General features: G+C 33.3%; 1 protein-coding gene across 2 annotated transcripts in view; it reads left to right on the top strand.

Moving 5' to 3' along the window:
* Positions 1-9,164, top strand: part of LOC139521867 (anaphase-promoting complex subunit 4-like) — a 79,494-nt gene extending 70,330 nt beyond the window's left edge. For both annotated transcript variants that reach the window (XM_071315531.1, XM_071315528.1), the window contains exons 25-27: positions 7,155-7,328; positions 8,186-8,294; positions 8,939-9,164. In XM_071315531.1, the coding sequence (XP_071171632.1) occupies positions 7,155-7,328; positions 8,186-8,294; positions 8,939-9,148 (493 nt within the window). In that variant the 3' untranslated portion in view covers positions 9,149-9,164. The remainder of the gene's footprint in view (positions 1-7,154; positions 7,329-8,185; positions 8,295-8,938) is intronic.
* Positions 9,165-13,505: the final 4,341 nt, after the last annotated feature.

Here is a 13,505-nt window from a genome sequence, read left to right as displayed (position 1 = left end):
GAGCTGAGCGAGTCTGAAAATTACATTGCAGTGATGCGCTACTAATATATATGATATGTACAATAAGTTGTTTGGAGAAAAAAAATCAAAATAACTCGCGAACATATGATTTTGACCTGAAGAGAAAAAAACTGCACAGAATTGAATTAAATATTATATACGGAGAACAACATATTATAATGCAATAAAACTTGAAAATTACTTACTGCACTTAAAATATGCATCAGGTAATGTAATTTGAAATATTTGCGGTGGGTAAATTCAACGAAAGGTTAAATGGCAGAACGGCTGTGATAAGCATATGCAGAAATAATTTTGATATTAAATGATTGAAGGGGAAATATATTAGGAAATATATTACATAATAAGCAATTACTTGAAGAATAATGCCATATGCAGAAATAATTTTGATATTAAATGATTGAAGGGGAAATATATTACTTTATAAGCAATTACTTGAAGAATATTACCATATGCAGAAGTATTTTTTTAGAAGCTATGTTTATGAATAGGAATATATATTATGTATAAGCAATTCATGCATAATATAAACGAGTGTTTTTCTTGGGTGAAATAATAGTCTTGGCACCAAAAGTTTTGCATATTTTTTTTGTTTTTTGTTCTTGATCATTTCATTGGTTTAACCTTTTTTCTCATTACGAGAGCGTTTGTTAGTTATTTCATATTTGTAAAGTTCATCCATAGTTTAAACTATATTTATGTTGATTTTTTAATTAAGGAAAGTGTAAAAATATCATTTTTTTGTGATTTCTGAATTTGAGGTAAAACCGAGGTAAGATAAAAAGTAAGGTATTGATAATGATAATAATAACTGCAATTATAGTAATACAAACAACTGTAACAGTTATTACTAATTCAAAAGGAAAAAAATAATGACCAGTAAATCGCACTATGGTATTAATCACCATAAAGCTTCATTCTGCCGAAAAATAAACGGGTGTGAAAAATACTAATTTATTAAAAATCCTATCTAACGACTTGTGAACGTGTGTTATTATTTTTCACGATTCATTGTTCCGTAATCGGATTGAAACTATCGTTTTACGCAAACGACATTGTTAAACGAAATTGATCTCATACCGTATGCAGCTGTTTTTGATTGTTCTCTAATTTGCATAAAATTGGCCAATCACGGGCATTTAATTAGCCCCTAAAAAGCAATAAATCTTGGAGGTTTTTCACAACTGTTGAACGGATTTGTTTACTACGATGATTACAAAATTATTTGTTTGTGAATGGTATACACTTGGTATACAATTGTGATAAATACCGCGTTTATTAGACATATTTTTAGCACCTGTATTCTTATGATATTTATCGCACACACTGTCATGCAAAACAAAATAGCAGCATACTAAATACGATCTGCGTCGAATATAAATCGGTCGCATGCAAATTAATGCCAATATAACTGTGAACAATTTTTGGGTTGACAAAAACTCTATGCAAAGGTTGTAACTGTTTGAAAATTAAGTAGATTTAAGAACCCAACAAAACAGACCAAAGTTCATCTGTTATTTTGTATTTGAATGTTCCAAAATAAGTCAAAAACTTACAAATGTACCTTTATAGCTTGTTGTTCGGTGTGAGCCAAGGTTCCGTGTTGAAGGCCGTACATTGACCTATAATGAAATTGAGAATGGAAATGGGGATTGTGCCAAAGAGACAACAACCCGACCATAGAAAAAAACAACAGCAGAAATGGTTTACTTTTTTAAAATTGTTATTTGGATGGAGAGTTGTCTCATTGGCACTCATACCACATCTTCTTATATCTATGTTGATTGGCACTTGCATTAGATCGATTTTTATTCGATGCGCAGAAGCTCATATATTCAATGGTGTAAAGTAAAATGCGATAAATGTTTGAACCTTTCTACTTTGAGTCATAGTGTAATGTTTATTATGGTACCTATGATATGGTTTCATAAATTATTATGCATATGTTATACGAGAACATTCCATAGAAAAGTCAAAATTTATTTTCTAGGTATAACGCTATCAAAATTTTAACAAAAGGTGTATGTCACGTTGTTTCCTGGTTTGAATGGCTTTTATGGCTGACTGAAGATTTTAAATGCACAAATATGTTATCCCTTGGGTGGAATGCTTTCTAGGAAAATCTACCAACCGCCGATGTTTGTTTTACTTTGACTGCTGGTCATATAAATATTGGCTTACGATAATTTTTTCAATTCATGTGTGTGTATATAAAACAAATATTTAATTATATTCTAATGTTTGACACCGGACATGTATGATTTTTGATTTTAAACAAATGCTAATAATCAAACTCGACTTTTTGACTCCTGACTTAATTATTTATGTATGAACAGCATAATTTGCATTCTATAAAGTATTCGCGATTAGTTTTCTCGTGAAAACGTTTCTGTGATAATAGAGATTCATATTTAACACAGCTGAAGTGCAGAGGCTAATAGTCAATATTTCTACCACTTTTTTTGATGGTCAGCTTATTCCTATCTTTGCTTTGTGTTTTGTCTTCATTGGCGAAATACTAATATTTCCTTACTCTTAGGCAAACCTGCCAACGCCCGGCCTGATTTATTTGGAATTTCCACCATGATACATGTTGACCTGACCCTTTAAGTCCTTGATAAAATAATAATAAATGAATAAGACACATACATTTTGTTAACAAACGTGTTGACTGAGTGCGAAAATTTGTAGATAGAATACCTTAAAACAAGCTTTCAGAGGAAGGAAATGGCATAATTTCTTTTCAATCTTTTCTGAAAACATGGGTCATATGCTATGAATTGATATATAATGTATAAGGAGTTAGAAATATATAACTTTTCAGGTTTTTTTGTTGTGCCTATGTTCACTCATTGTTTAAAAACAATGCTTGACAAAGAAGATACCGTTGGGTCTGCTTCACAGATTAGCGAAAGGCCGTAAATCACTGAAACTAGCTACGTTATAAAACAAACATTTGAAAATAAATTCATCGTTTTATGTAGGATTCTGAATTATAGATAAGTTCTTTATTGTTATTTTTCTATGTTTTCTATTACCAATGAAGTCAGGCCCTAAGACGTAAAACTATTGCTAGTTTTAGTATCACTTTGGCAAATACAAACACAAAACTATGAATAATAAAACTTATCTTGCCAATTTTCCAGATACATTTGGGATTTTCTCTAGGAAAGAAGTTGAAAAGGCTCTTGATGAAATCTCATTATATGAAATAAATACTCCAAAAAAACAAACATTTCCCCAAAATATTGCATTTTTAACATGTATACACCCTAATTAAGTAGATAAGACAAAAGCGTTAATAGATACAACAATAAACAAGAATCGCCAATCATAGTGGCCTAGCAAGAACTGAATGTTTAGACGGGGCAAAAATATGGCTGCATCTCAATATACATGTATTTAAGAGTTTGAGGCTATATATTTTCAATGACCTCTGTTGTTTCTTATGATGTTTTACAAACAGATGTTGCATCTGAATATTCTTATCTTTCGTGATTTGTTGTAGCCTAGTGTACGATGAATGTTTGACCATTATCTCTAAAGACATAAATTATTTTACCATGTATATCTTCGTGTTAATTAAGATATTCGACCATCTGATGTCGACGGATATTTTTATGGAAATTTAGTCTTTTGTTACTAACGCTATTCAATATGATTTATTACCTCCAACTTCCAATATCGAATTATAGTATTGTACTGGTCAGTCGAATAAGTCACATAGGGTCATTTTAGCCAGGTTGACCTTAGAATAAAAAGTAATTGATCCAATTTTTACTTGAAAATAGTAATTTAATGTTAAAAATATGTGAAAATGTTGTGAACATATTTTTTTATTTCTCACATCTGGACAATATAGGTGACCAATGGGAGTAATATAATCTCCGCGGTCAGTTTGCATATGGTCAGTTCCAACCATATATTCTTTATTTGCTGAGACAGCTGTTTTGAATCAATAATAAAAAGTTTCTTTATTTGCTACACACGGAAAGTTCAGTTATAAATATTGAATGGTTAAAATATATTGATATGAACATTGTGATCATGCAAAATTGGCGAAAATAATTATATAATGCCCCTCTAGGTTGTATTTTTATTTTATGATTTTCGTTTAAGTCTTAATTTTCTTTCTTTTATTAAGTTTGTAATGCGCTATGTTTGAGTTGTACGGATTTCTTCCATTTTCCTATATCCTTCAGATTTTTTTTAGAGGATTGGGGGCACAAAATTGTACATAACTTTTTATATAAATGTGCATTGTATACACATTTCAATAAAGTGTTGTCCGAACAAATGCTATATGTTATAGATACCTTTCACTCATGCTCCTGTGTACCTGAATGGCTTTTATCGGCGTTTTCATATTATATCGTAGTGTATGCGACAGTGTTTGCAAGTTGCCTTTAAAAATAACCTATCACTTCTGAAACAACCACTCTAAATAGGGGACCATCGCAAAAGTGCAATATAGTGAGATGTTACAAACTTTATATATGAACTGCAACCCAAACAGAAATTAAATCTACATTTCACCTCATTGTCTTGCAATCGAATGACTGCAGGTTGTATTCAAGTCGAAAAGGGGATTACGAACTTGCGTATAAATTCAGTATACATTTACTAGTATTACCTACAGCATCATTAAACGATGTCTGAACTCAAAAGTGAACCATCACTGTAGGTATTATGTAATAACTGACTGAAAGAGAAATTAATACAGGGAAAAGTTTCAAATTTGTAATTCTTATCACAGAAAACACCTTATCATTGACATTTCATGTCTGTTAAAGGTGTCAGCAATTAGGCTGTAAAATAATATATGTTCGTACACGGAACAAATGTGGTATATGCGTTACAAGTACACAACAAGAAGAAGTGAACTCGTTTTTGGATGTGAATTACGTGTACGAAGTTGATCCGAATTTTCATTTATCATGAGCGACACATGACAACGGTTGTCACATGTGGCGCAGAATCTGCCTACTAACTGTCCTGATGCACACGGGATTGTCATCTGGTCTCGTTGTTCTAATTGGTCAATATTTAGTGTTTTACGTGAGTGCTTTAAGGACTGCTGTTTTCACCGGCTCATTTCTTCGAATTTAGTGTTTGCAATTGACTGTTTAACTTTTTTGTTTGCGTGCTTTGTTTTGTTTTTTTTTGTTATGTAAAAAATTAAAATTGATACTTAAACTGCTGGTTTGATAACAAAAATGCCGGAAACCGAGGAATTTAATTTGCTTTTATAAAGAAGAATATGAGAAATACGTTAATCAAGACAGGTTGACCAACACATAAAAACATAATTGGTCCTATTTTATTATGTGAAAATACCTCTTTTTATGGCAAGAGATATGAAATTCAAGCGATTTTTTTTAATTTTCACACCATAACAATAGAAGTGACCAGGCCAACCAGGCCAAGTAACTTTATATTGGAAGTCAGTCTTTATTCGTTAGTTTCGCGGCAGATTTTCTTCATTTTTTTGTAATGGTCAAGGATTTCTTTGTTACTAGCTGTACCCTGTTAAATATTTAAAAAATTTTGAGGGGGGAGGGTCAAATAATAAACGCTGAAACAACTACCTTAATATAGAATAGTAAAACAAAAAGCGACCACTCAGTTTCTGTATAAGGGAATGATGTTTGTTAAGACATATATTTCTTTGTTTAACCTTTAGGGATTTTTGTTAATGAAACTTGAACTAAAGATTATCATGATCAAAAGAAAGCATCTCATGAGAATTAAAAAAAATCACTTTTCTCCACTTTTAACTGAGAAAGAGACGTCGTTCTTTCACTCACCTTCCGTTTTTTTTTCTGTGCACTTTTTGTCGTGAGCACGTTCAGTTGGTATGAATGCGCAATATTTCATTTAAAGCCCCGGTCACAACAGATCGTATGATTTTTTGTCGTGGAAGATCTATAAAATAGTTGTCGTGGTACTGTCGTGCAAAATGTCAAAACATTATTTCGAGTGGTCACATCAGCTACGACATGTCCACGATGTCGATGGTTCCACGATGGGTAAAGTACAGAAAAAAAGACTTATAATTGTACTATCGTGGGTTTGTCGAAAGTGAGTCGTGCGACAGTCGTGTGACAGTCGTACGACAATTGTGAGTTGTTAGGGGCTATTTTTCAGGTTTTCATGCCATGGAACGCGCGTGTTACTGTCGTGTCACTGTCGTGCCACTGTCGAACGACTGTCGCAATACAGTCGTGGGTCACTCGCGCGTTTGACTCCGAACTACTAGCATTTAAAGAAGGCTAGATTTATTGCGTTGCATTTGCCATTTTCTTTCAATATTGTTCAGTGTCATTATAAGTTCGTTCTAAATAAACGACGTTTTTCGTATTAGTTATATTAGTTTATATTATAACTGTACAGCGAATGTAAACCAGGATACCCCGAAAAGAAAAACTCAGAAAAGAAATGTGGTTGCAGTAAACGTGGGTGATGTTGACCAGACGGAGGACCCCCTAGCACAAGCTGAAACAAATGGCTATTCGGAAACTACTGGAGACGACCCTGCTGTTAAAGTCGTCACTGTGACGGGGGACGGGGAGTAGTCTACGGACATTCCCGCCGAATTGTATTTTTTTAAATAAAACGAAAATATGTTGCACGAAGATTGTACCACTGTCGTACGACAAACAATCAATATTGTGCGAGCATCGTACGAAATTTGGTAATCTTGAGACAATCGTGCGACTGTATAACGAGTGTCTTCCGAAAGTCGTGAGATTATCGTATGACAGTCGTGCGACAGTCGTACAATTGTTTTTATTTAAATGGTTTATTTTGGTTCCCACGACAATGTATTTATCGCACGACAGTCGCACAACTATGGAAAGACACTCTCATGACAGCCACAAGACAGTGACACGACAAAAAAATCGTAGAGCAAAAAAGGTGCATGTTCAATTTTCGTCCCACGACACGACAGCGCCACGATGCTGAAAATATCGTGCGACTGTCGTGCAACTGTCGTACGACGATCACAGATGACCCGCGATTTGACCAAATTTCATGTCGTGGGTTCGTTGTGACCAGGGCTTAATTGAGGAATACAGTAAAAAAAAAGAAGATAATTACCTGTGATTTGAATATTTCATGTATGATTTCAGATGCAACAATCATAAAATCTTGGACTTAGCTTATTATGACGAGAAGACATTGTCCTTGTTATTGGTAGAAGATACAACTGACCAGCTGCCTGTCCTTGTTCAGCTAGCCCTGTCTGTCATCACTGATGACGTGTACACCGTGCTAGGAACAAATGGAGACATCCAATCACAAGTGTATGTACTAACAGACTAGTTTTAGTAAAGATATTTCCATACCTAACCCATGATAGGTAGTAAGAGGAGGCATTCATTACGTCTTCCAGTATAATCGTCTGTTCGTTCTTCCGTCCAAGGTTAAAGTTTTAGTCTAATGTACATGCTTTCAGCATACGAGACGAGACGAAGACAATATGGTTTAGGTGAAATTGAGTTTCAGGATATTTGTTTGAACAAATCTATTTATTTATTTAAGGAATGACTAATAATTTTTTCTGTCTATGAAGAAATAAAAAAAAAAATATGGTGCCCACTGAATAACGAGCGTAGCGGGTTATTTAACAGTGTGCACCACATTTTTTATGTTATTTCGAATAGACAGAAAAAATATTACAGTCATTTATCATTATAATTTAATAATAAAATCTATTTTAAACCGTAGAAAACCATGAAAAAACGTTGATGACATCACGGTCACATGACTAAATTATGTCTATGGGCTGATAACAAAATAACGTCATCCAATCAGAAGACATGTAACATCCAAAATTAAATTATTATAATTTAACTAGTAGGTAGTTTTAGTAGTATTTATGATTTTGCTGTGGAAATTCTTCAACCTATATACTTAACGTTTGATTACAACTTTTAGATTGTAAGATTAGCTATTTCCAAAACTGATTGTGTTGTTGAGAACAGTATTGCAGTGACGGACAATGGGTAAATTTTAGTTGCCTTTTCAAATGGTTTCACTATAACAACACTTGTTTTAACAAATACAGTACCTGATATAGTATTAGATGATTTCTTGCCACTTGCAAGTAAAACAATACATAAGGTGGTCTTTTTGTGTATTAGAATTATTTATATTACAGTAATTGTATAGATGTAGGAAGTGCAATAGAAAGTAACTGCTTCAGAAAATTAGAGAATATGAAGGCATGCGGCTTTGCTGTCAGTGGAACTCGGAAAACAGCCACTGTGGTAAGTTTGTTTTGAAGTTCTGATTTGGATGGTTTAGAATTGTGTAACAATACCATATCACTTATCGCTTTTTGTACATGATAGTTCTGAACTGAATTTATATCTCGTAACTCTTGTTCTGTTTAACATTTCTTGTAGGTAAAATTACTTGTTAAAAGAAGAGAAGGCAATATATCAGACAATAAATACTGCATGTAGATCACTTAAATGATACGATGACTTATGACAAATAATGAATTTAAATGTGTTCAATTTATTTGTAAATTTGTTTTTAGCACGAAGGTTTAAATTTGGCGCGCTCCCGCTTGGTCTTGCAGACCCCAAATACCCAGCCTCGTTTCAGTTTGGACCATGCTTTCTCAGTAACTGCTCATGGGACTTTATACTACTTCAATGCTTGTCATAAGATTGGGGGCATGTATGTAATTGGGGGGTTTTTAGCTTGGGGGTACCAAGCTATTAAATATTGCCATATTGTCTTATGTTTTTGTTTTTATACCAAGTAAGGTAAAGCTTATTTTCTGCATTTTGGAATAAATACAAGAATCTTGAAGAACCAAACTTGGTTATATTACACTTAATGAATAGTCTAGAGGTAATATAATTAACAGGAAATGTTGAAAATCGATCTTTTCTGTTTCCAGTTGTTTTCATCAAGACGAAGAGTAAGGATATTCTGGATGGATGCTGAGGAAGAGGAAGAAGATGAAGATGACGAGATTGATGGTAGTGGTATAGAGGAGGGAGGTAATCTCATTAGCCAGGAAAGGACATTAGATGACACCCCCGAGGACACTGATATGGAGGCTGAGGCTAATAAGGAAAATACAAGTTTCTCTAGCCCACTTAGTTAGTAATAAAAACGTTGTATATAGTTATTACTCGACTGTACTTCGAAATATGTTTCATACAATAAAATCATACACAGAGCAGGAAATCCACGACTCCACTGAACTTTGTGTGAACTCGGGATCCTGAAATGTGAGACTTGAAAGTTTCCAGTTCCAGTTCATACATTGTATGTGTTGCTTATGATACGTGAAACATAATAATAAACACAATATACATAGATACCAGAATTCAAATTGTTTACGGCTAACGCACGTTTTCTCTTTGAATAGCTCATTAGTGATGCTAGGATAAATCGAGTAAAAAGTAGTATATTTGATAATTTATGAGCAAGAGAAGAAGCTCATGTAAGTAAATACGAGAAGTTAAGAATATCCATGTTTGTTCAATCAATCAACATTGATTTCCATTAAGTTGCATCTAATAAAGTGAAGAGTGTTGTCACTTGTACATGAAGTACCATCGTTTTGGATGATACCATACCTAAGTGACAGTCTACCAGCTGTTGTTATTACCTAATAAGTCAATAAGTACGCATATGTTTTGCTATTTATTTATAGTTTGTTTGAAAAATGAGATGGTTAAGTTTAGTTATCTTTATGCAACCCGAGTCTGACACTTTAATTGCCATTTTTAGAGCATCAGTATTTGAGTCACCGTACCGTTTTTTGGACTGATACCATACCTCAGTTTTTCACCACCTGTTGCCTTTACCTCACAAGTCAATAAGTACGAATATATATTTAGTTTGTCTTAAAATGAGATGATCCCGTCTAGTTTTCTATATGCAATATGACGCTTTCATTGCCATTTATAGTGTGTCAGAATTTGAGATGCAGTGTCAGCTTCCATGGCAGACATATGTTTAAATGTGACTCGTACAAGCTAGTACATCTAACCATGTAACAGTATCATGAATACAGTTTTATATTTCCTATATCAACATACAAGACAATAAAGCATGTAACAATAAAAGTCTACCACCATTGGTATGTTAAATAAACATATGAATATTTGCTTTCATCCTTTCCCTTACAAATCCGGAAAATAAAACTTATATAAAAAAGTTATATGAAAAATAAGGAACTGTTGTATATATGGATGATCCGCTATGTGGTGCTTTTGTCGGAGAGGTGCTGCCGAACAATGTCGTGAATGACGTACATAGTTAGAAATAGACATTGACAACTTCAGGTTAAGTAGGTTAGGTCATATCTTTACTTAGTGTCTTTTTGTTGTTGGGATGTACAAGTACACGGCCACGCCCACTCTGAATATTTTGTACATGTACATGTATTTTTATATTTGTATCCATTTGATGAGTTCAGCCTTTTCCAACTGATTTTTATAGTTCGTTATTATGTTGTATATATATACTGTTACACCACTGTCCCGTGTTAAGGGAGGGTTTTGAATCCCGCTAACATGTTTAAACACGCCACATTACGTCTGTATGCGCCTGTCCCAAGTCAGGAGTCAGTGATTCAGTGTGTGTCGTGCGTTGCTATGTTACATACAATGTATTTGTTTTTCGTTCATTTTTTTGTACATTAATTGGACCGTTAGTTTTCTCGTTTTACATTTGTAATTTTTGTAACTTTCATTGCTGACTTTGCGGTAAGGGCTTTAAGCATTGATGATGACCGTATGGTGACCTATAGTTGTTAATTTCTGTGTCATTTCGCCTCTTGTGAACAGTTGTCTCATTGGCAATCATACTACATCTTATGACTGACTCAAATAGTTTGGGACACCAAATACGCAAAATTTTTAGAAGTATTTCAGCGCACGATTACGTCGAGTTGATAAATTGAGTTTTGATGTCCTTGATATTACAACTGTAGAACGGTATGCATTGACGATCGGTCTTCTTTCAAACACATTTTATAAGGAGGTCATTGATAGTGCTATATATTATCTAAAAATACTAGAAAATTTGATTTTTAAATTGAATTACATTCATTTTTGTGCAAATGAACCTGACAGGTATGTGGGAGTGTATAACACTTTTATAGTACATTTAAACAAATAACTTGTGCCAGGCTTGTGTTGGTAGTAACTTTTACCAAGTGTATACAAATAATTTATAAATCTAATAATCTTTCATTTTTCTTCTTCAAAAGAACAAATTTTACGCTTTTAATGTTTTTAAATTCACTTTTTAAAATGAGTTTTACAAATATTTATGCTCAACATTATTACTTTGATCTTATAATAAAACCGACAGAACTAAGTTAAATTAAAATAAAATGTATTTTAAGGGATCCCGCTAACATGTTTAACCCCGCCACATTATTTATGTATGTGCCTGTCCCAAGTCAGGAGCCTGTAATTCAGTGGTTGTCGTTTGTTTATGCGTTACATATTTGTTTTTCGTTCATTTTTTTTACATAAATAAGGCCGTTAGTTTTCTCGTTTGAATTGTTTTACATTGTCTTATCGGGACCTATTATATCTGACTATGCGGTATGGGCTTTGCTCATTGTTGAAGGCCATACGGTGACCTATAGTTGTTAATGTCTGTGTCATTTTGGTCTTTTGTGGATAGTTGTCTCATTGGCAATCACACCACATCTTCTTTTTTATATACTTGACAATTTCTCGTTTTCGGTTAAAAGTTTATGATATATTATTATGTAAGTACTCATCCTCGGGGCTGTATTAAAATACTAGCTTCTTAAACCCATTACCATTCGAAGAGACCTGGGATTCTGGTCAAAACTTGGACTCCTGTCACTGGACCAAACATAAAATCGTAACAAATGAAACTAAAATAAAATGAATCATTGTACTAGTATCTGAAATTCTATAAAATATGGAACTCACAGATGTTTTTTTTTGGTGTGACATTCACTTAGATTTACTGAAGTAACTACACGTCTCGGCAGTCTACATGTTCAGATACAAATAGACATACAAAGTGAAACCTAGGAATAACTATTACTTAATTAACTACAAATTAACTGTGACCAGGCGTTTCGACAGGGAATAATACTACAATTGTCACAGTTTTCGTACGAAATAGCAAGTATCAAGTTGGACATAGAACGTACCGAATCCGACGATAAAGGACCTGTGGGATTGTACAGAATAGTAGCATGCCTAAACTGCCTATGGTTCTTGCTCGGCATACATGCGCAACATTGCTGGTTTCATTCCCGTCCGTGTTAAATCTGAAACCTTAAAATGAGAACTGACTCTTCTCCGCGAACCACTGTAAAGTATGATCAAAACTGTTTAGGCTTGAGTCATAACGGAGTGGCAGTGTTACCACGAGAGCTAAGAAAGGTAAAGCAAAAACGACCCAACGTATCGGTTTGGTTGGTACATGTACAAAGCAGGAAACATTTATATGACAACAACTTATATCTAAATGAACATTAATATATGACAACAACCAAGCGACAAAAAAGAATCTAACAAAATTAAAGGGTATTTCTGTTTCATTACTTTTGATCAAGGATCGCGTTATCTTGTAAAATCTCAACGGTAGTTATATTAAATAGCACAAGAAACATACCATTTTAAATTAATTAAAAAGTCGTGGTGGTATGTATAATTGAAACGCGACAAAAATATAATTTAGAGCGTCTTTGAAAAGATATTAATTCACTTTAGATGTATCGATAGATACTGAACTTTCTTAATGCTTATTAACATTAAAAAGATCAATAGGTAGTGAACCTTTTTCAGGATCATTTAGTCCCAATTTTCAATTCCTGACAGGGTAATGAAAGATATGAATACCCATTTATTTTTTATCGTAAGATGTTGGACAATCAGTTTTCTTTATCTTGTAAAGTATATAATTTTCTTTTCAACGAACTAACGAGTAAATACAGTGCAAAGACCTTGATTTTATTTAATATTATTTGCACGAACAAAGAGAACAAAGCATGAAAGAGGTAATACAAAATCATTGAGAAAATGAATATGAATTAGAAGGGTAGGGGAAATCATTTGAAAGAATACATTACAAAAAAAACACCATTTGAATAAAGACAATTCAATATTTCTAGTAAGGGTTAAAGAATGGGTTCAGTATTATCAGAAAAACATACTTGGAAACATACAGTATACCATAAGTCTTCGATCATTAATAACCGTCTCGCTTGCTCGACTCGACTCGACTGCTGGAGGATTCTTGTAGCTTTGTATTCTGATTTTTTTTTGTATCAAGCTACATTTACTAGTATTTAAAAATCACACCACAAAAAAATATGTTATAAAAAACTATGTGCTTATAAAATTTTCTGATGGTACATTGCTGTCTAGAATTACAATACAGTCATTTTGTGACTATGATCAAATTAAAATAAAAGAGATAGTATCATTTAGCTCTCCGATTCATGAGATAATATA

Source organism: Mytilus edulis, chromosome 4 (genome assembly GCF_963676685.1).
Source record: "Mytilus edulis chromosome 4, xbMytEdul2.2, whole genome shotgun sequence".
NCBI classification, from domain to species: domain Eukaryota; kingdom Metazoa; phylum Mollusca; class Bivalvia; order Mytilida; family Mytilidae; genus Mytilus; species Mytilus edulis.
Note: the sequence above shows the minus strand (reverse complement) of the source record. Positions and strands in the feature narration are given on the sequence as shown.